Source organism: Salvelinus alpinus, chromosome 25, assembly GCF_045679555.1.
Source record: "Salvelinus alpinus chromosome 25, SLU_Salpinus.1, whole genome shotgun sequence".
NCBI classification, from domain to species: domain Eukaryota; kingdom Metazoa; phylum Chordata; class Actinopteri; order Salmoniformes; family Salmonidae; genus Salvelinus; species Salvelinus alpinus.
In genome coordinates, this window is record NC_092110.1 from 19783377 (window position 1) to 19807044 (window position 23668).

At 44.7% G+C, this 23668-nt stretch overlaps 1 protein-coding gene across 1 annotated transcript; it reads right to left on the reverse strand.

Moving 5' to 3' along the window:
- Positions 1-11077: 11077 nt before the first annotated feature.
- Positions 11078-23100, reverse strand: LOC139553571 (ectonucleoside triphosphate diphosphohydrolase 5-like). Its single transcript, XM_071366054.1, has 13 exons — positions 22292-23100; positions 21808-21887; positions 21311-21454; positions 21015-21090; positions 20372-20407; positions 15858-15946; positions 15674-15753; positions 15496-15557; positions 15199-15300; positions 14268-14411; positions 13994-14050; positions 12917-13032; positions 11078-12792 (listed from the first exon to the last, which is right to left on the reverse strand). Exons 1-13 carry the CDS (start codon positions 22584-22586, stop codon positions 12709-12711), a joined length of 1365 nt encoding a protein of 454 aa, XP_071222155.1. The 5' UTR covers positions 22587-23100; the 3' UTR covers positions 11078-12708.
- Positions 23101-23668: the final 568 nt, after the last annotated feature.

Consider the following 23668-nt stretch of genomic DNA (forward strand, 5'->3'; position numbering starts at 1 on the left):
TTGAGGTTAACCTAAAAAAAGATCTTCACTATCCCAAAAAGTTAACTACTGCCTTAAAAAGGAAATATAACCTGAAATAGGGTTTTGAGCAAGGAAAGGTTTCCCTATGAGTCATTAGTAAGCCATTTCCAATGGTCTCTCCCTTGTCTGAGTGTTAGGATGGAAAGATAAACAGGTTTTAAAGCTCCCGTTTGGGTATTTCTCCTAGCAAAGAGGACAATAAGTACATAGCAACAAATTTCTTATCAACAGAAGTATTATTTTTCTCCAACTTAAAAACTACTTGTGGTTTGGTTTCATTAAATCTTTCAAGCAGCCAACCACTTGTCACAAGTTGCAAACCCACCACCATTAGTGGTTTTCTGTAGAGTAAAACCCACTACTTTATGTTGGAAAAAAGTAGTTGAGCTGTGTTACTTCTGAAAGATAAGGTCTGTCACCTTGGTAGCAAGCCATCAGTCCAACATAAGCATAATCACTTTTCTGCGTTGCATGAACCGTTTCAGAAACCATCTCAGACAGTCTCAAACTCGATATGAGCCACAATTATGTTTTCTTTCTGACTCTCAACTGTTTTGGGATACATGAACAAATATTGCTCAGTAATGTTAACTAATGTGTTACTGTAGCCTACTTATTTGTTGGGCCAAAAATATTGCCATAAGTCGACATCACTAATGACCTTTCATCGTGCTTCAGTAAACTTCCATAGAACCAAGTCAACCATAGAACCAGAAGGGTGTTGGTGACCTTCCTAAAACTTAGTTTGGTACTTGAAGTAGTGGCTGCCAAGTTCTGGCTGCAGATGAACAACTTTGATGTGTTCAGTTCAATGAGGCTGTGCTTCTTTGGCCGGCTAAATATAGGGAAAGGGGTTGCATTTAAAGATAGAGTTGTAGACCACAGGGATAATTGGTCTCTCATTTAGGTTTGGGATGCCTGCTCAGATGCCCTGATTACATTCGATAAGGAGAACCTGCAGGACGAGATGGCATACATTGTGGAGAACGACATCATTGTGGCAGCCCTAACAAAACAGCTGGAGAATCTCTGGTAAGAAAAGCAGCTTCATGTACAGTCCAGTTGCATTGATGATTTTCACATGAAACCCTCTCTATGCACCAGCAGTGATGTGACTCTCTCCTTAGAAGACCTCTTGATTCCATTGACATCCTGTTAATGAGCACTGGGTCTGGCAGCTCATGTAATGTCACCACATTTGTTCCATCCTGTCCCTGTGTTTTATTTATTTGTACTTTCCCCAGTGTCTGTTTTTAAAGACCAGTGCAGCTCTTGGACACATCCAGGTTTTTCCTGCTATTTCAATCAAGTGCCATATTCCCTGTGTGCCAGTTAAAGCACTCCATAGACCCAGTGCCATGGGAAGACACGTGCAGTGGTCCAGTGACCTATTTAATATTGACATGTGCTTCCACACCATGAGGATGCTAAAGTGCTGACGTTGTATTGTTGCTGACTTTTTTGAGGTTCACAAATGAAACTTGAACACTGCCGTGTGATCGACTGTAAAACTACGTATTTATAAACAGCCTTTTTAACATTTTGCACGAAACAGATTTTCCTTACGTGCATCACGTTGGTCCTCTACTTTCTTTTTTCTTCCTTTGTTCATGATGTTTCTCTGCTTCTGAGGAAGTACATGAAAAGCATGCACTGAGCCAGCTGGTTTGTAGTAACTCTGCTCTCCAATCACTGCAAGCCAATATTTGTCACTCGTGTTCAGGACTAGTAGTCAATCTGCGGATGGGAACCTCTTCAAGGGGGCAAAGCCAAGTGTAATTCCAGATCCTTTCTTGTTCGGGATGACTGGCTACTGATATTCCAAGAAAGTAGGAGTTTTTAGTGCAACCCCAGCATGCTGGCAGCAAGCGGAAAGTGTGGCATGGTCTGCTTGTAGATAAACACTATTAGTCAATCCTATGCGGCAAGCCAAGACCATTTAGAAGATTGTCAATGTGAGCCTCGGCAACTGGTCCCTGCCAGAGAGGGAAACCAGTGGTGTTTTACGAGGTGGTTTGTAGATCCTCCACCGCTTTAGTCACTTACAGCCAAACCTTACTCTCTTTTTTCCTTTTTGGAGGAAACAAGTAGCAAAGCCTTAATTAGTGTGACCAATGCTGGTCCCTTTCTTGTTTCGTGAAAATAGGGGTACGCATTTGACCTAAAACAATTCTCTGTGGCGAACCCAGGCTCTGCTTTTGACCAGCTTTTTCTCTGTGTTTTGTCTGTCAGATCAGGTGAAGGTCCAGTACAAAACCAAGGTGGTGATGTACACTTGGCCCAAGTCCCACCAGGTAGCTGAATCCATCCCCTGGGTTCAGGTCACCCTGGCCAATGGACAGACGTTTCAAACCAAACTACTGGTCAGTCCAACAGCTGAGTAGTAACTCTTTTATTTTATGAATATTGTGAATGTTATTGTTTTTTAGCATTTGACCATGATGCTCTAGGCTATAACCACTGTGATTGGCTGTTTTTCAGATTGGAGCAGATGGGCCAAATTCGATGGTGAGGCGGGGATACCCACGGTCAAGTGGAATTACGACCAATCAGCTGTTGTGGCTGTCCTGCATCTGTCCGAAGTGAGATGTACATCTTACAACCTGTCAATTTCACCAACACACCCTGTTTTACCATATAATAACACCTAGAGGGGATACTCATTATTTTCATGTTTTACAGTATTTATCAAATGTATTTATGAAGCCCTTCTTACAACAGCTGATATCTCAAAGTGCTGTACAGAAACCCAGCCTAAAACCCCAAACAGCAAGCAATGCAGGTGTAGAAGCACGGCGGCTAGGAAAAACTCCCTAGAAAGGCCAGAACCTAGGAAGAAACCGAGAGAGGTTCCAGGCTATGAGGGGTGGCCAATCCTCTTCTGGCTGTGCCGGGTGGAGATTATAACAGAACATGGTCAAGATGTTCATAAGTGACCAGCAGGGTCAAATAATAATAATCACAGTGGATGTCGAGGGTGCAACAGGTCAGCACCTCAGGGGTAAATGTCAGTTTGCTTTTCATAGCCGATCATATGCCCTTCTTATACAGCCAACAGAGAACAATGTTGCGTGGCAGAGGTTCCTTCCAACAGGACCCATAGCAATGTTACCGGTAAGTGTGTATGTTCAAAATGCAAATTAGCTTTTTGCTGTTCCTTCTTTTAATCTGACATCCCCCTTCTCTCCTTTGGCTGTAGTTGTCGGACACAGAGAGCTCTTTGGTGTGGTCGACCAGCCACCGCCTTGCTAAGGAGCTACTGCAGCTAGATGAGAAGAGCTTTGTGGACACCATCAACTCTGCCTTTGTGAGTCAGGCCTGACCCCACCAAATCAGCTAATGACAATGAGGAACAAGTGCCAAAATACAGCAGAGAAAGAAATGGATATCTGATACATCCATATGTGATATGAAAATAACCATTATGAATGGAAATGCTCTTGTTAAAATACCAACATATGCACACTGTAAGTGCACCAATGAACCAGTTAGCCAATACCAATGGGTGCACTTGTCACTGTTCTTTGTCTACGCTACATCATACATGTAGACAATGCCAACGTTGCCGGCCTAAAGTTGCTTTCCCAAGCCGGCTATTTTTACTGGTCCTGCCAATGGGGTCACCACGGTTCAGTCATGCTTGCTTTCAGGCCTGGTTCGCTAATTAAACCTGTGGTCTGCCGGTGTTGGTCATTACTGCATGGAATGGTTTTCAAACTAAGCTAATTCAACAGCATGGCCTGACCAGCTTCTTCTTTTAATTAGCAAGGCTCCTGTAATGCCGCCAAACCATTTTGTTAGAAAGGAAAAGTACACCCACTCTGCATTTCTGCTCTAGTTTGCATCTTTGTTAACTTCTTCTCTCTAATTGTCTACCACACCCCTCTATCTTTTCTGTACCGCCCCCTTCTCTGTCGGTCTATTCCTCTACCCTCTGTTTCTGCCTCTGTCTTTCTCTGCCTCTTCCTTTCTGCCTTGATCTCTCCCTCCGTTTCTCTCCCCCTCTCTCTTCCTCTCTCCCTTTGTGTCTTCGTGTCTCTCTCTGTCTCCCTCTATCTGTGTCGTCTCTGTCTGCCAGTGGAGTGGCACGGATCGGCCCAAAAAGCCGGGTCATGTTCCTCCTGGGCATGGGCCACGCATCAGAGTACATCAGGCACGGGGTGGCCCTCATCGGGTAAGTCAACACTCATCCCTGTGGGACATTGAGTTATTGAACTTCACATCCTTCACAGCCTTGGAAAACCGTGACTTATATTTCACTTGGAATCTTGTAAATGGAAGGTTTATATGCCCTTATTCTGTAAAGGTATAAAAGGGTCATTAAAAAAATCATTATCGACTGCATCTAAAATTATTGTTGGTTAATTCCTCAACTCAATCATTGGTATTTCTGTCTATTTGAAGGGAATGCTTGCTCTGGTCCTACCCCGTAGACGTAGGGACTAGGTCCTACCCCGTAGACGTAGTGACTAGGTCCTACCCCGTAGACGTAGTGACTAGGTCCTACCCCGTAGACGTAGTGACTAGGTCCTACCCCGTAGACGTAGTGACTAGGTCCTACCCCGTAGACGTAGTGACTAGGTCCTACCCCGGAGACGTAGGGACTAGGTCCTACCCTGTAGATGTAGTGACTAGGTCCTACCCTGTAGACGTAGTGACTATGTCCTACCCCGTAGATGTAGTGACTAGGTCCTACCCTGTAGACGTAGGGACTAGGTCCTACCCCGTAGACGTAGTGACTAGGTCCTACCCCGGAGACGTAGGGACTAGGTCCTACCCTGTAGATGTAGTGACTAGGTCCTACCCTGTAGACGTAGTGACTAGGTCCTACCCCGTAGATGTAGTGACTAGGTCCTACCCTGTAGACGTAGTGACTAGGTCCTACCCTGTAGACGTAGTGACTAGGTCCTACCCCGTAGATGTAGTGACTAGGTCCTACCCTGTAGACGTAGGGACTAGGTCCTACCCTGTAGATGTAGTGACTAGGTCCTACCCCGGAGACGTAGGGACTAGGTCCTACCCCGGAGACGTAGGGACTAGGTCCTACCCTGTAGATGTAGTGACTAGGTCCCACCCCGTAGACGTAGTGACTAGGTCCTACCCTGTAGATGTAGTGACTAGGTCCTACCCCGGAGACGTAGGGACTAGGTTCTACCCCGGAGACGTAGTGACTAGGTCCTACCCCGGAGACGTAGGGACTAGGTCCTACCCCGTAGATGTAGTGACTAGGTCCTACCCCGGAGACGTAGGGACTAGGTCCTACCCCGGAGACGTAGGGACTAGGTCCTACCCCGTAGATGTAGTGACTAGGTCCTACCCCGTAGACGTAGGGACTAGGTCCTACCCTGTAGATGTAGTGACTAGGTCCTACCCCGGAGACGTAGGGACTAGGTCCCACCCTGTAGACGTAGTGACTAGGTCCTACCCTGTAGATGTAGTGACTAGGTCCTACCCCGGAGACGTAGGGACTAGGTCCTACCCCGGAGACGTAGGGACTAGGTCCTACCCCGTAGATGTAGTGACTAGGTCCTACCCCGGAGACGTAGGGACTAGGTCCTACCCTGTAGATGTAGTGACTAGGTCCTACCCCGGAGACGTAGGGACTAGGTCCTACCCCGTAGATGTAGTGACTAGGTCCTACCCCGGAGACGTAGGGACTAGGTCCTACCCCGGAGACGTAGGGACTAGGTCCTACCCCGGAGACGTAGGGACTAGGTCCTACCCCGGAGACGTAGTGACTAGGTCCTACCCCGGAGACGTAGTGACTAGGTCCTACCCCGGAGACGTAGTGACTAGGTCCTACCCCGGAGACGTAGGGACTAGGTCCTACCCTGTAGATGTAGGGACTAGGTCCTACCCTGTAGACGTAGTGACTAGGTCCTACCCCGTAGATGTAGTGACTAGGTCCTACCCCGTAGATGTAGTGACTAGGTCCTACCCTGTAGACGTAGGGACTAGGTCCTACCCCGGAGACGTAGTGACTAGGTCCTACCCCGGAGACGTAGGGACTAGGTCCTACCCTGTAGATGTAGTGACTAGGTCCTACCCTGTAGACGTAGTGACTAGGTCCTACCCCGTAGATGTAGTGACTAGGTCCTACCCTGTAGACGTAGTGACTAGGTCCTACCCTGTAGACGTAGTGACTAGGTCCTACCCCGTAGACGTAGTGACTAGGTCCTACCCCGTAGACGTAGGGACTAGGTCCTACCCTGTAGACGTAGGGACTAGGTCCTACCCTGTAGATGTAGGGACTAGGTCCTACCCTGTAGATGTAGTGACTAGGACCTACCCCGGAGACGTAGTGACTAGGTCCCACCCCGTAGACGTAGTGACTAGGTCCCACCCCGTAGACGTAGTGACTAGGTCCTACCCTGTAGATGTAGTGAATAGGTCCTACCCCGGAGACGTAGGGACTAGGTCCTACCCCGGAGACGTAGTGACTAGGTCCTACCCCGGAGACCTAGGGACCTGTTCCTACCCCGTAGATGTAGTGACTAGGTCCTACCCCGGAGACGTAGGGACTAGGTCCTACCCCGGAGACGTAGGGACTAGGTCCTACCCCGGAGACGTAGGGACTAGGTCCTACCCCGGAGACGTAGGGACTAGGTCCTACCCCGTAGATGTAGTGACTAGGTCCTACCCCGTAGACGTAGGGACTAGGTCCTACCCTGTAGATGTAGTGACTAGGTCCTACCCCGGAGACGTAGGGACTAGGTCCCACCCCGTAGACGTAGTGACTAGGTCCTACCCTGTAGATGTAGTGACTAGGTCCTACCCCGGAGACGTAGGGACTAGGTCCTACCCCGGAGACGTAGGGACTAGGTCCTACCCCGTAGATGTAGTGACTAGGTCCTACCCCGGAGACGTAGGGACTAGGTCCTACCCTGTAGATGTAGTGACTAGGTCCTACCCCGGAGACGTAGGGACTAGGTCCTACCCCGTAGATGTAGTGACTAGGTCCTACCCCGGAGACGTAGGGACTAGGTCCTACCCCGGAGACGTAGGGACTAGGTCCTACCCCGGAGACGTAGGGACTAGGTCCTACCCTGTAGATGTAGTGACTAGGTCCTACCCTGTAGATGTAGTGACTAGGTCCCACCCCGTAGATGTAGTGACTAGGTTTACATGGCGGGGGTCTTTAGTTTTCTTTGCAGGGATGCAGCACACCGCGTCCACCCTCTAGCTGGCCAAGGAGCCAACCTGGGCTTTGGGGATGTGGCCTGTCTCACTCAGGTCCTGAGCCAGGCGGCCTTTAACGGGAAGGATCTGGGTTAGTGACAATACTAAACGGACACAAAACACAGCAGACATAGCCAGTGGTTTCTCATAAGCTTTTTCCCGTAACCCAGGCTAGGACGCATGCTGTTCTTGATTATAAAAAGAACCGTCTTTCCTCAAGTTTATTATTTTTTTTAAATCTCCCATTCTGCCAAGGACTGTATGTACATTGCTTTTTCATAGAAATGGAAATCCTGTTATGTGAATCTTTTATTTGTTTTATTTTGAAGTCAGAATAGCTCCAATGTATTGACTGAATGCAACAAAAATTTAAATAAAATGTTCACAGGTCCAGAATATGAAACTCTTTGCTCCATGATATGTAACCCCTGGTGTTTTGCTTTACTCTGTGCTGCGTTGTGCAGGGGCCATGTAACCCATGGTGTTTTGCTCTACTCTGTGCTGCATTGTGCAGGGGCCATGTAACCCATGGTGTTTTGCTCTACTCTGTGTTGCGTTGTGCAGGGGCCATGTAACCCATGGTGTTTTGCTCTACTCTGTGTTGTGCAGGGGCCATGTAACCCATGGTGTTTTGCTCTACTCTGTGCTGCATTGTGCAGGGGCCATGTAACCCCTGGTGTTTTGCTCTACTCTGTGCTGCATTGTGCAGGGGCCATGTAACCCCTGGTGTTTTGCTCTACTCTGTGTTGCGTTGTGCAGGGGCCATGTAACCCCTGGTGTTTTGCTCTACTCTGTGTTGTGCAGGGGCCATGTAACCCCTGGTGTTTTGCTCAACTCTGTGTTGCGTTGTGCAGGGGCCATGTAACCCATGGTGTTTTGCTCTACTCTGTGTTGTGCAGGGGCCATGTAACCCATGGTGTTTTGCTCTACTCTGTGCTGCATTGTGCAGGGGCCATGTAACCCCTGGTGTTTTGCTCTACTCTGTGCTGCATTGTGCAGGGGCCATGTAACCCCTGGTGTTTTGCTCTACTCTGTGTTGCGTTGTGCAGGGGCCATGTAACCCATGGTGTTTTGCTCTACTCTGTGCTGCATTGTGCAGGGGCCATGTAACCCCTGGTGTTTTGCTCTACTCTGTGCTGCATTGTGCAGGGGCCATGTAACCCCTGGTGTTTTGCTCTACTCTGTGTTGCGTTGTGCAGGGGCCATGTAACCCCTGGTGTTTTGCTCTACTCTGTGTTGCGTTGTGCAGGGGCCATGTAACTCCTGGTGTTTTGCTCTACTCTGTGTTGCGTTGTGCAGGGGCCATGTAACCCCTGGTGTTTTGCTCTACTCTGTGTTGCGTTGTGCAGGGGCCATGTAACCCCTGGTGTTTTGCTCTACTCTGTGTTGTGTTGTGCAGGGGCCATGTAACTCCTGGTGTTTTGCTCTACTCTGTGTTGCGTTGTGCAGGGGCCATGTAACCCCTGGTGTTTTGCTCTACTCTGTGTTGCGTTGTGCAGGGGCCATGTAACTCATGGTGTTTTGCTCTACTCTGTGTTGTGTTGTGCAGGGGCCATGTAACTCCTGGTGTTTTGCTCTACTCTGTGTTGCATTGTGCAGGGGCCATGCAGCATCTGTTGGAATATGAGGCGGAACGGCAGCGACACAACCTGCCCATGATGGCCGCCATCGACCTGATGAAACGACTCTACTCAACTAACGCTGCCCATGTGGTTCTCTTACGCACCTTCGGTCTGCAAGCCACCAACACACTACCAGCCATAAAAGTATGCTTTCTCTTTACTAAAGTGAACCCCCAACTCTTCAATCACACAACACTTGTTCAAGTAGAATTGATCTCTTCTTGAACCCCCAAGGTTGGGTCATCTCTCAGCAGTAATCCCAACCTTGGCTTTGCCCATGACCCCACCCCACCCTCTTCTGATTACATGGCTTTTTACTTCAGCACTGCCTATAATTTCCATGGTCGAGAACCTACTACTACGGCAGCTAAGTTTAGCCCCAAATTTAGCGTTACCGAAAGTGTGTGGGTGGGGTGCAGGGCTGGCCCCGGGGCTGCGTTACGGCGGTATTGACTTGTGTTTTCACACCCCTTTTATTACAGACCGCTCATGTGAAATGGCTTTATTTCATACTAAGTGATTCAGACCAAAGCAACCGTATCTGGTTGTAAAGGCATTTCCCCCCTGGAGACCCAAAGTTATGCTTGACATTTTTCCATGTTAAATGTTCAGTTTCCCAGTTTACAGATACAGAGGTTTGTTGTGCCACTTTTTATGCAGACAGGAAAGATGCTAGTCATTGGATTTAGTAACACTTGCTAGTGCTATACGCAGATGGATAAGTATGGATGGATGGATGGAAATGGATGTTTTAGATTTGTGAGTTGATCTGTTGATCTCGTTCTTTGTCTCTCCAGGAGCAGATCATGGCGTTTGCAAGCGAGTGACACGTACACTGGTCCTGCAGTGGCAGTTTGACGGGACTCCAAAGATGATATGCCACTGACTTTGTGAATGGAATGTAAAAGTGTAAATTAATAAAGTTATATATTATGCTCTGTTATTACATGAACATTGCTATACCTGCATGTCTGTCTTTGTGTGTTGATGATTTTGGGAACTTCCAAGCATCATTCTGTAACACAGTTTCACAATCTATTGGAATATTTGACAGAATTTGTTTCAGAATACATGTATTAAATTTTTTTTGCAAATGTATTGAGAATGAAATGCATAAATATTTAATTTACTTAAATATTCACACCCCTGAGTCAATACTTTGTAGAAGTACCTTTGGCGGTGATTACATCTTTGAGTCGTCTTGGATATGTCTGTATCAACTTTGCAGTTTTGGGGATTTTTCTTCCATTCTTGCTAATTTTCTCAAGTTCTGTTAGATGGGGAGCGGCGGTGAACAGCAATCTTCAAGTCTTTCCACAGATTTTCAATGGGATTCAAGTCTGAGCTTTGGCTGGGCCACTCAAGGACTTTCACTTTCTTGTTCAGAAGCCATTCCAGCGTTGCGTTGGCGTCATTGTCCTGTTGGAATGTAAGTCTTCACCCCCAGTCTGTTTGCACTCTCAAGCAGGTTCTCATCAAGGATTTGCTTGTATTTGGCTCCATTCATTGTTCCCTCTATCCTTACCAGTCTGCCAGTCCCTGCCACTGAAAAGCATCCCTATAGCATGATGCTGCCACCATGTTTCACGGTAGGAAAGGTGTTAGTCGGGGGATGAACTGCCTGGTTTTCTCCAGACATAGCGCTTTGCATCCAGGCCAAATGGTAACATTTTTCTCTCATCAGACCACAGAATCTTTTGCCTTATCTGTCTTTCATGTGCCTTTTTGCAAACTCCAGACATGCTGTCATGTGCTCTTTTTTTCAAGAGTGGCTTCTATCTGGCTCTCTCCCTTAAAGCCCAGATTGGTGAAGTGCTGTAGATATTGTCCTTCTGGCAGGTTCTCCCATCTCAGCTAAGGAACTCTGTAGTTTGGTCAGTGTTCATTGGGTTCTTGGTCACCTACCTGACCAAGGTCTTACTTATCTGTTTGATCAGTTTGGTCTGAATGCCAGCTCTAGGCAGAGTCTGGGTAGAAAGAAAATACACAGACAGGTGACCAAGAACCCAATCAAGTTGTTGCGACATCTCACGGATGATCAAAGGAAATTGGATGCACCTGACTCCAATTTGGAGCTCATAGCAAAGGGGTGTGAATACTTGTTTAAATTAGATATGTCTGTATTTCATTTTCAATAAATTTGCTAACATTTCTAAAAATAAGTCTTCATGTTTCAGCCTTTCGTGTGTAGATAGGTGAGATTTTTATTTATTTTTACTCGGGCTGTAACGTGGAATAATTCAAGGTATGAATACTTTCTTAAGGCACTGTACCTGTACACCAAGTACACTTTTAATATTTTATTGAAACATACATGTATAATGTATACATGCATTTTACTTGCACCAGGTTTTCATAAAACATGATTTACATGATCAGTTATCAAGCAGTTCACCTTAACTTTGTGAGCATTATGCAGCAGAAATAAAGTTACCTTTTGCAAAGTCAAAGCAGTTAGTCTGGTAAGTATTTTACTTATACAGGTTTACTTTGTAGTATTATATACAGCAGTAGTTATTGTACATATTTGCTACTGAACATATAGCGGCTATTGTTGAATAGGCTAATACATTGCATTAGAGCAGTTATACAGCGAAGTTCATTTTGTACAAATTGCACCAGCATTCAAAATAATCAGGATCTGGGATTTAAATATTTGTACAGTTCACAAGAAAATTCCAAACAGTATTAATAAGCATTATGTGTGTGCCTTGCACCTAGAGCTATATCCGCACAACTGAAAGAGTTATGGGTTTAAGGTCTTTGATATACCTGACATGCTTCTTAGGCTGTATGTATCAGTCTATGGATGATATAGTACTAGAGGGATATTGAAATGATGACTGGTTGCTGAATACAGCAACAAGCCAAAGCTACATTTTAATTTGGAGAGGGTCATGTAGTCTTGCCACGGTTGATTGAACAATGACCATTTAGTGCTCCACTGTAGACAACATAAATAACACAGACTTTACCAACAGTCAGAAACACAAAGCACTCACTTTGATTCAATTCAACTGGCCCTTCTACACAAGGCCACATCTACTAAGGCTGCACTTTCAAAACATAGGCATCAACGTCATACATACAATAGTATTCATATATCAAATGCAAGACATACTCAATGAGAACACTACCATCTCACCCTCTGTGCTTTACTTGCCCCCTGAGTTGTGGCAAATTGGTCACCTCCTTTAACATTGATGAATATGTACAACTCTGTAGACAACATCCAAGCAACAGTTCTCAGCTACAGCATCGGCAGTTAAAGTGTTATGTGCAAAGTATGAGGGGGAAAGTTTCTGTTTACTTAACTTCAATGATATATTGCTTAAGTCTTGTGAGGGAAATATCTTGTTCACCTGTCCTACAGTATGATGTACTGGAAATATATTTCCAGATAGAATGAGTTGCAGGCATTCAGAGCTATGACTGAAGGTTGCATTCCTGCAACTTATTTTCTCTCCAAATATTCCACTGTACTTTACAGTGCACTCCAGGACCACAGTAAGCACCAAAGTTCTCTAAATACCTGACTAGTTGCAGTGCTTCTAACTACTCTACATGCTCAAAGGTAGCCAAATAAGACTGCATTTCAGGTCAGACACCCCGAAGAAAGCGTATATATAAACGCTTGCTTTACAAAAATAAAGTCAACTCACTAATTATGGATGAAACATACAGTAGAAATAGCTGTCCTTCATTATAAAAAATATAGTGATTTCTTTGTCAACAGTTCTTGGATTATTTGCAGGAGGGTGCTGGGAACAGAGGGGAGGGGTATGGTTGGAGAAGCTTGGCAGTGCTGCTGAGCATGTGGGAGGGGGGGTGCCCCCATTAACAGGCTGTCCCTCCCAGTGCCTGCAGGCAGGTAGAATAGCTGCCCTTAGTGGATGTTGAGGTTGTTGAAGTGATCGAATGTAGCTCCCAAGGCCCAACTTGTCTCAACATTGTTCACCTTCTTGGCGAGCTGTGGATCAGAACAAGAAAAAAAACATACAAAATAAACCATCATGTTAAGTTTTGACCTATTAAAACCTCTTGTTGCTTGTCCCCTCCCTGTGTGCCCAGTGACCTGTTCCTGACTGTCTCACCTGCAGCACTGTGTTGTCCTTGAAGCCAAAGCCCTCCTTCAACAGACATGTGATATATGTCATATCCATGCAGAGGAAGGGGCTGATGGGACGGTACTTGGTCATCTTGTTGCACACTTAAACAAAAACAAGACGGCACTACATTAACAACAACTCACATACCACTGACAGAAAGCAGAGAGCACGGGTGGGTGTATTTAGAGATATCTTGTGTCATGTTCAAAGTGGGGTCAAGCAGCAGACAACCTCTAACCTGTATGCCACATTATAGAAAGCTGGTCATCTTGTTTTGTTTATTTAGTTTGTTTAGCTGACTGAGCAAGGGGGTGTGAGAAGAGTCAAGGGTCTACACATGTTGGTGAATCTGGGGGTGGGAGGCCGAGCCAAACAGACTAGCTGTACACAGCGTGTCTTTCTCAGTCTCAGCCCCCGGGTCGGGTTGGGTGTTGTGTGGCTGTCAGGTACAAGAGACAGAGCTCAGAGCTGCCCAGGTCAACTGCCTGCCAACCTGTCCAATGCCAGACGTGTTCATTGAGACCATGTGAAAGTGTTCTCACAATGCAAATAGACTTTACATAACACACCAACTCACTCCTGCTAGCTGTAAATCTAGCACAACACGGGCATTTATTTTGCCACATACTCTAATGGATTAACCAAGGCTATATGTCCATCTAACGTGTCAGGACACTTTTCACATCACATTACAGTCAATTATGTGTAAATGTCCAAGTGTATATAGAATATTAATGTATTTGTGTATGCTCCAAGAACAGTTAAGAATCAGACATTTCATCTAATGGTCCTTGGTTGTATTGGAAATGGCAGAAAAATGTGCCAATGTTAGGTTAGCTGTGTCAAGAAGAAGTTTGGCCACAAACAAGGTTGAATATTTGTGTGAGTTCAAACAGCGTGTATTTTTGCAGGCAAACTTTGTGGGGTAAGGAACTGATATTTTTTGAGGCCTTGTGAGATTGTTGGAGTCTAAAATAAACACCAACATTTCTGGATTGTACACTGTGTACTGTATCAATATAGTCAACATGTGTCTAAGAGAAAAGCCTAGGACTCTCTCACCTTCTTTGGCTCTCTTCTTGAAGTCCCTGACTTCTACCATACCACCCCGACTGCCATCTGGAAAACCAAAACAAGACTAGCCTACTTTTAGTGATCTGCTACAACAGTTGTCATTTCAGTTTTCCAAGCATAATCATGAAAAATGCAGTAAATGTATTTGAATAGAAAACAATTAAACCATTCTTTTTATTTAAACACTTCATATCATTGAAGTTTTACTGGATGCAGACTGAATGGGGATTTTGCAGCTGTCATGCTCTGTGTGTCTTCTCACCAATGAGGCCTGACTCCACAGCTCTGTCGAAGTAGTAGGAGAAGGCGTAGAAGATGCTGCTGCCCTTTATCTCGAACGGCTGGTGCACGATGCCTTTCACCACCCTCATCACCTCATAGTAACACAACTTGTACCCTGCATAGCCTGGAGAGAGATCTCATCATTAGTATCTAACACAAGCTGTACTCAATCTTCAAGGTAGGTATCATATTTAGATTACAGCGTTATGTCAGCTTTATGACAACAAAACACCCAATTCAATTGTTAACAAGAATAATTCAAAATCAGCACCAACAATAAAATATTTATTTCCATATGAGAGTAAATTAACTGAGTTTGCTGCATGCTTGTGGTGGAATGCACTGGGAGACCCTGGAGCCTCTTTATGATGTCAAAATGGGGTTGAGGCTATGGGCTCTCAAGAGCGCGACACTCGAAAAACCCTAAAAGTACACTCACAGCACCCTGGGATTGGTTGGTTACAACCAGGGAAACCAAGTGCTGACAAGAGTAGCACTTAGCATAGGCCTGTTGGGTGATCTATTTTTACCACATAATTGTGAGCGGTCAACATCAAGCCTTTCGTTACACAGAGAAATAACATCTCTGGGACTAACCCAGTATCTTTTGGCTACATGACTGTGGTATGGGAGTGTTGCATTATTTGCGGAGTTAACTGACAATTTTCCTCTCATTTAAATACAAGGTTTGCTGTATTATAACTGTTGAAAGTCTGAGTGCAGAGAGAAAGAATGACAGAACATGCATTTTGCACCACAGTGCAGCTGGCTCCAGTGGAAAAATGTTCCCAACTCTTACTCAACTAAACTCTTACATTGAGCTATCTGAGACAGAATAATTGATTTCTAGATTAGAGGATTATAAGAAAAAAATGATGTTATCGAAATGGTATGTTTTATTTTGCGCTTACCATCAGGAATTCCACTAACTTTGTAAGTGATTCCACCAAAAGTCCAGTCCTCTCTGAACTTCTTGGGTAGACAGGAGCTTGTGAAAACTTTCCACTCCAGACCTGAAAGAATAAACCAAATTGGTTATAGGATTGTCCATTGTCCCCCCGAGGATGACATTTAAATAGTGTGTCTGATTTATAGAAATCTTTAGTGTGTCTTGTAGCATTATACAAATCTATTCATTTGTCATGAACAGAAGAATGACTGTGCAGTTAAGCTTGCATATCTAAGTAAATATGCCCATTTTAAATTACCATCAGCTCCCAAAGCCCCAAGAGTTGCCAATCGAGCAGCTACAAGTCCATTTCCAAGGTAGCTGAATGAGGACAGAAATTCAGAATACATTCATGACAATGCCAAAGTAATGTGAGTATACTGTTTTGCATTGTATGCCATATAAAGTAACTGCTGTACCAATGGTTGATTACTCACCTGTGAGTGTAGAGCTGTAGAGTGTTATTGAACATGTTGATGTTGGCAATGTAACTGGCTGGGGCGGTGAACACTGTTTTCTATGGGAACAGAGAGAGGTGTTCAGTAATATGTCATTAAATAGCAATAGTTCTCTCAATCTTTGCAAAACGTCACTAACAGTGGAGTTCAGTTGAACATTTACCTTTGATTTTGGAAGGAAAGTGATCTGGGTAGATCCTCCACCCAAGTCCAGGATCCCCACTGTCTTCCTGGTCTTGGCATACAAGTGACCTAAAGCAAATAGACGGAAAGTCAAACACACAGAATTGAAAATAGAAAATTATAGACAGGATGCTATCCATCATCAACATTATAAACAGAAAGTAGAACATACACGTACTGTACATTGACCACATACTGCATTCATTCATATTCCAACCACCCGCCTGAGACAAAGACTGGCATTCTAACAGATATACAGGGCATTCAGATCCCCTCCCTTTTTCCACATTTTGTTACGTTACAACCTTATTCCAAAATGGATTAAATCGTTTTTTTCTACATCAATCTACACACAATAGCCCATATTGACAATGCAAATGTATTAAATAAAAAACTGAAATATCACATTTACATAAGTATTCAGATCTTTTACTCAGTACTTTGTAGAAGCACCTTTTTACGCAGCGATTACAGCCTTGAGTCTTCAAATAAAATTTTATTGGTCACATACACATGGTTAGCAGATGTTATTGCGAGTGTAGCGAAATGCTTGTGCTTCTAGTTCCGACAGTGCAGCAATATCTAACAATTCCACAACAACTACCTAATACACACAAATCTAAGTAAAGGAATGGAATAAGAATATATACATGGATGAGCATTGACCGAGCGGCATAGGCAAGTTGCAATAGATGGTATAAAATACAGTATATACATATGAGATGAGTAATGCAAGATATGTAAACATTATTAAAGTGGCATTAAAGTGACTAGTGATGCATTTATTAAAGTGGCCAATGATTTCAAGTATTTAGGCAGCAGCCTCTCTGTGTTAGTGATGACTGTCTAACAGTCTGATAGCCTTTAGAAGCTATTAGTCAGTCTCTCAGTCCCAGCTTTAATGCACCTGTACTGACCACGCCTTCTGGATGGTAGCGGGGTGAACAGGCAGTGGCTCAAGTGGTTGTTGTCCTTGATGATCCTTTTGGCCTTGCTGTGACATCGGGTGATGTAGGTGTCCTGGAGGGCAGGTAGTTTGCCCCCGGTGATGCGTTGTACAGACCGTACCACCCTCTGGAGAGCACTGCGGTTGTGGGCGGTGCTGTTGCCGTACCAGGCAGTGATACAGCCGGACAGGATGCTCTGAGTTGTGCATCTGTAAAAGTGTGAGGGTTTTAGGTGACAAGCCAAATTTCTTCAGCCTCCTGAGGTTGAAGAGGTGCTGTTGCGCCTTCACCACACAGTCTGTGGGGGGACCATTTCAGTTTGTCCGTGATGTGTACGCAGAGGAACTTATAACTTTCCACCTTCTCCACTGCTGTCCCGTCGATGTGGATAGGGGGGTGGTCCCTCTGCGGTTTCCTGAGGTCCACGATCATCTCCTTTGTTTTGTTGACGTTGCGTGAGAGGTTGTTTTCCTGACACCACATTCCGAGTGCACTCACCTCCTCCCTATAGGCTGTCTCGTCATTGTTGGTAATCAAGCCTACTACTGTTGGGTCGTCTGCAAACTTGATGATTGAGTTGGAGGCGTGCTTGGCCACGCAATCATGGATGAACAGGGAGTACAGGAGGGGGCTGAGCATGCACCCTTGTGGGGCACCAGTGCTGAGATTCAGCAAAGTGGAGATGTTGTTTCCTACCTTCACCACCTGGGGGCGGCCCGTCAGGAAGTCTAGGACCCAATTGCACACGGCAGGGTTGAGACCCAGGGCCTCAAGCTTAATGATGAGCTTGGAGGGTACTATGGTGTTGAATGCTGAACTGTAGGCAATGAACAGCATGCTTACATAGGTATTCCTCTTGTCCAGATAGGATAGGGCAGTGTGATGGCGACCTATTGGGGCGGTACACAAATTGAAGTGGGGTGACAGGTAAGGTGGAGGTGATATGATCCTTGACTAGTCTCTCAAAGCACTTCATGATGACAGAAGTGCTATGGAGCGATAGTCATTCAGTTCAGTTACCTTTGCCTTCTTGGGTACAGGAACAATGCTGGCTTTCTTGAAGCATGTGGGGACAGCAGACTGGGATAGGGGGAGATTGAATATGTCCGTAAACACACCAGCCAGCTGGTCTGCGCATGCTCTGAGAACGTGACTAGGGATGCCGTCTGGGCTGGCAGCCTTGCAAGGGTTAACATGTTTAAATGGCCAACTCATGTCGGCCACGGAGAAGGTGAGCCCACAGTCCTTGGTAGCGGGCCACGTCGGTAGCACTGTATTATCCTCAAAGTGGGCAAAGAAGGTGTTTAGTTTGTCTAGAAGCAAGATTACATTTACATTTACATTTAAGTCATTTAGCAGACGCTCTTATCCAGAGCGACTTACAAATTGGAACGTTCATACATATTCATCCTGGTCCCCCCGTGGGGAATGAACCCACAACCCTGGCGTTGCAAGCGCCATGCTCTACCAACTGAGCCACACGGGACAAGATGTCGGTGTCCGTGACGTGGCTGATTTTCTTTTTGTAGTCTGATTGTCTGTAGACCCTGCCACATACGTCTCGTGTCTGAGCCGTTTAATTGCGACTCCACTTTGTCCCTGTATTGACATTTCGCTTGTTTGATTGCCTTGCGGAGGGAATAACTACATTGTTTGTATTTGGCCATATCAGTCACCTTTCCATATTTATATGCGGTGGTCTGCGCTTTCAGTTTTGCATGAATGCCGCCATCTATCCACAGTTTCTGGTTAGGGTAGGTTTTAATAGTCACAATGGGTACAACATCGCCTATGCACTTCCTTATAAACTCACTCCTTGAATCAGCATGAATAGTCCTTATCAGGGGTACATCCTGTTTGAGTTTCTGCCTATAGGAAGGGGGAAGCAAAATGGAGTCATGGTCAGATTTGCCGAAAGGAGGGCGGGGGAGGGCCTTATATGCATTGCGGAAGTTAGAGTAGCAGTCTTCTTGAGTATGACGCTACAAGCTTGGCACACCTGTATTTGAGGATTTTCTCTCATTCTTCTCTGCAGATGCTCTCAAGCTCTGTCAGGTTGGATGGGGAGCGTCACTGCACAGCTATTTTCAGGTCTCTCCAGAGATGTTCGATCAGGTTCAAGTCTGGGCTCTGGCTGGGCCACTCAAGGACATTCAGAGACTTGTCCCGAAACCACTCCTGTGTTGTCTTGGCTGTGTGCTCAGGGTGGTTGCCCTGTTGGAAGGTGAACCTTCGCCCCCAGTCTGAGAGCAGGTTTTCATCAAGGATCTCTCTGTACTTTGCTCCCTTCATCTTTCTCTTGATCCTGACTAGTCTCCCAGTCCCTGCATCTGAAAAACATCCAAACAGCATGATGCTGCCACCATGCTTCACCGTAGGATAGGGCCAGGTTTCCTCCAGACGTGACGCTTGGCATTCAGGCCAAAGAGTTCAATCTTGGTTTCATCAGACCAGATAATCTTGTTTCTCATGGTCTGAGAGTCCTTTAGGTGCCTTTTGGCAAACTTCAAGCAGGCTGTCATGTGCCTTTTACTGAGGAGTGGCTTCCGTCTGGCCACTCTACTATAAAGACCTGATTGGTGGAGTGCTGCAGAGATGGTTGTCCTTCTGGAAAGTTATCCGATCTCCACAGAGGAACTTTGGAGCTCTGTCAGAGTGACCATCGGGTTTATTGTCACCTCCATGACCAAGGCCCTTCTCCCCCGATTGCTCAGTTTGGCCGGGCGACCAGCTCTAGGAAGAGTCCTGGTAGTTCCAAACTTCTACCATTTAAAAATGATTGAGGCCACTGTGTTATTGGGGACCTTCAATGCTGCAGACATTTTTTGGTACCCTGCCCCAGATCTGTGCCTCAACACAACCCGGTTACAGAGCTCTGCAGACAATTCCTTTGACCTCATGGCTTTGTTTTTGCCCTGACATTCACTGTCAACTGTGGGACCAGACAGGTGTGTGCTTTTCCAAATCATGTCCAATTAATTGAATTTACCACGGGTGGACTCCAATCAAGTTGTAGAAACATCTCAAAGATGATCAATGGAAACAGGAAGCACCTGAGCTCAATTTCGAGTAACATAGCAAAGGGTCTGAATACCTTATTTTTTTTATTTTCAATACATTTGCAAAAATTTCTAAAAACCTGTTCTTACTTTGTCATTGTGGGGTATTGTGTAGATTGATGGGGTAAAATATGTATTTCATCCATTTTAGAATAAGGTTGTAACGTAACAAAATGTGGAAAAAGGGAGGGGATCTGAATACTTTCTGAATGCACTGTAGGTCTGTGGCCACCGAGAGGAAGAAGGCTATTGTTTGGGCCATAGGATAGGTTTGAAAAGAAATCTCCTCTTATTACACAAACACTGCGTAAAAATTGAGGGAATTTTACATCCCATCGTGACCAGATGGTGGCCAACATGACTCAATACAAGACAGTCAGACAAAGACAGGAGTCTTTCACTGCCCGGCAACTGTGGACAGTGTAAACCTCAGAAATGATCCCCCTGACCATTAACACCACCTTAGTAAAACATGAGCAATACCTTACCTGTCAAAAAGTTCACCGTTACCCAGGCCAGGACTCCTACGAGAGAGAGTAGATGGAGAGAGTAAAAACATTCACTTGAACAAAATCATGTGCAATTGTTGCCTTTGTAGTCGGAAGTTACCATACATATTGCCATTTGAACACATACATAGAGGACAGACTGAACTGTCAGTTCAGAGATTGGAGTGTTTTTAATATAATTTAGCAGCTGTGCTACATTAGTAATATTTGTCTGACATGCATAGACCAACCCAGGTAATTACTACTGTCTCAGATCTCATGTTATGGCTCTCATAAAGTGAGTCTAATGAATTGCACATCTGATGAAACAGGAGTTAGTACGGGTGTCTTAATGAGTGATGTGGAGGATCACTTAATATTGGGCGTGGGAAGGGAACTTAGACAAGGTTATTTAGTTGCTCTATGATGTAGCAATAGAGCTCTTATAAAAACATGTTATGAGGACAGAGTTGGTATATACTAACCACCTGGTTTGACAATACTGCAGTGTTTTGCTAATCTAACCAATGTCTGCAATTAAATGATTGAATGAGTTTCACTCTTTACCAACATAACAAAAATACCACAGTAGCGTAAAATAAAATTAGAGAGATGTTGGTGACATACCAACAAAATGGCATACCTTCATTTGTTCCATTCATTATGGAGACACTGTTGTTTGGTACAAAGAAGGGGGACTCGCCAAAGACTTCCCGAACCTACATAGACAATTTATGATGACAGTGCATTAATTTAATTTAATAATTCAAATGACATATTCCACTACATTTTGCACAGTGATGGCGACCAAAAAGTCGGAAGACTTTTCCCCGTTCTTTCAAGGACACTTGGAAGCACTTAGCGGTTTCTCGTCCCTATCCTTGGCAGGACAGGTCATCCCTGTGCCAAACTGTCTGAGGGGAGAGAAAACGTGCATACCTCATCCAGCAGAGCGTTAGCCTTCTCCTCGGGTAGGAGGCGGAGCCCGGCTGTGGCTTTCAGGACCACCGGGGTCTGCTTCCACTCATGCTCTGGCACCGTCTTCTTGGCCACCTTCAGCAGTGCTCTGATCGTGTCCCCACCCTGAATGGGATAACAGGCATTAACAGATGAGCATGGTCGCCACTGGAACACTCAGCATATCCGTGACCAAACTAGGCTGATATGGATATTTCAACAGTGAATTAAGTATATAACGGCATTAACATATTCAGTTGATTAAAGGGTTGATATGTTTGTCCACATATGCTGTTCACATCATCAGGTTTGTAAAATGTAGATCAAGAAAGTAAAGATCAGACATAGTGATAGCATCAGCATAATCAGTTCATGTAATTATACGGTCTACATCACATTGCAGACTGTAATGTGGACTGTGGACAAACCTCCTAATTCCCCCAATCCCTAAATGAGAAAATGATAGACATGATACATACCTCTTCAGGCTTATCTTTATAGGCAGACAGACCAGGCTTCACTGCATGATACATCTCATTGTCCAGAACTGGTAGCTCAACTAAAAAAAGAAAGTGGATGCATTCAAATGTCAAACAAGATATGAACATGTGAAATAATAGAACTCTGTTACATTTATGTCTGCTTTTAAATTAGCTTCGTTGCTTCAATCACTTCATTACTTTACAATCGCTGATGTTTAGACAGTAAATACAAAAACAACAAATTCCATTGGAGGTCTGTTTTTAGGTATTTCAGTCACACTAACTACAACTCAGCTGCCTCTGGGTTCCGTTTTGCCCATGCTTGCTCTCTCCCCATGCTGACGGCACATGCTTGTGTTTACACCACTGAGCGAATGACCCAACAGCAAACAGACTCTCTGGGAGACCGCTGAGTGTAACGCCCTATTGGCTCCTGAGGCAGAGTGAATGAGATACACAGAAAGAGAGAGAAAGCACTCACCAGGGTCTTTCTGAATAAACTTGTAGATGTGGATACGGGTGCCTGTGCTCCCAGCATCGAACATGATCCCATAGAAAGTGCGGCTGTTGATAGGTTGGGAGACCTCAGGCAAGACTTCAGGCACAACTTCAGGCAGGAGATTTTCGGGCAGGAGGTTTTCGGGCAGGAGGTTTTCCATGTTAGCAGAGTGTTCGTGGTGGACTGTCTGGCGGTGATAGTAGGTTGCCTCCGCTTGGAAGTTCCAAGCCAGAACCCACATACACATTACTGTAAGGATTAGCATCTGAAGAGACATCGTTTAACACCCGAAGAAACACTGATGTTTTTGTAAAAGCTAAGCAAAACACGTTACAGTGCCTTTTTCAAGTTAGTCTTCTTCAGAGGAGCAGAACAAAATGCAGTGGCAGCAGCTTGCAGAGGTGATGAGAGGGAGGCAACCGGAGAGGCAGAGGCAGAGTGGGTAGCAATGCACACTCAGGACTGTCTGGTCATCTGTTTACAGTATATAAAGACATAAGGGCTTGGTGTGGGGCCACACCATCACAGGCCATCCACCAATCCTGTTGCGTTCCATCTCAGTTCCTTCAAGAGTCCCCCTTGCTGGATACTGAATACCTGCTTATCAGAAGATTTTATTCCTAAACTGGGTAACACTAAACCATTTCTTTTCTTAATCTTTAGTGTGCAAACTGGAGCCAAAAATCCCCCTAAAAGAAGAGGATATATCAAGACATCAAAACGACTGGCTTGCAGAAACTTGCAGCAATGTTCTTAAAATAAATTTTATTGGTGTATTTAATTAAGACTTACATGCAAACTTGCCGATTACAAACATTTCTTTCCTTGATCTTGACTTTTACATGCACACTTCAGTTACTTAAATTTGCCTGAATTTGCTTAATTAGCATGATGTCAGAAATAAGTTATTTTAGAGTAGATTACTTATTTTAAACTCATGTTGCTTGCACTCATTAGTATTTTGAAACAACTTTAAACTAAATATAAATATAATAGTTATTTCATAACTGATTAAAATGTTTGTTTTTCTAGTCTTAGTTTGAAAAAAGGGTATAAAGAAAAGTAGACATAATCTAATATACTTTGGGAGTTTCAAAGTAAGGGTAGAAAGAAAAGTAGATATAATCTAATATACTTTGGGACTTTATGGTGAGGATATAAAATGGCATTAAAATCATTAAAATTAGGAAACACCAAATGCTTTAGCAGAATTTTGAAATTCAGACAGAAAATATTAGTCATTGCGGGGTAGAGGAGTTGCAAGATGGATTGTGCATTTCTACCTGACAACCAAAGTTGCGACAGGCAAGAATTTTCTCTGGATATGCACAAGTCATTTTTTGTATGTATTACATTCCA

Bases quoted from the DNA above. Each gene is read 5' to 3' on its own strand.
- LOC139553571 (XM_071366054.1), bottom strand. From the start codon at position 22,586: ATGTCTCTTCAGATGCTAATCCTTACAGTAATGTGTATGTGGGTTCTG. The intron at 21,455-21,807 runs GTATGTATCATG...TATCCCATTCAG, and splicing joins ATAAAGATAAGCCTGAAGAG to GGTGGGGACACGATCAGAGC. The intron at 21,091-21,310 runs GTATGCACGTTT...TTGTCTATGTAG, and splicing joins CTAACGCTCTGCTGGATGAG to GTTCGGGAAGTCTTTGGCGA.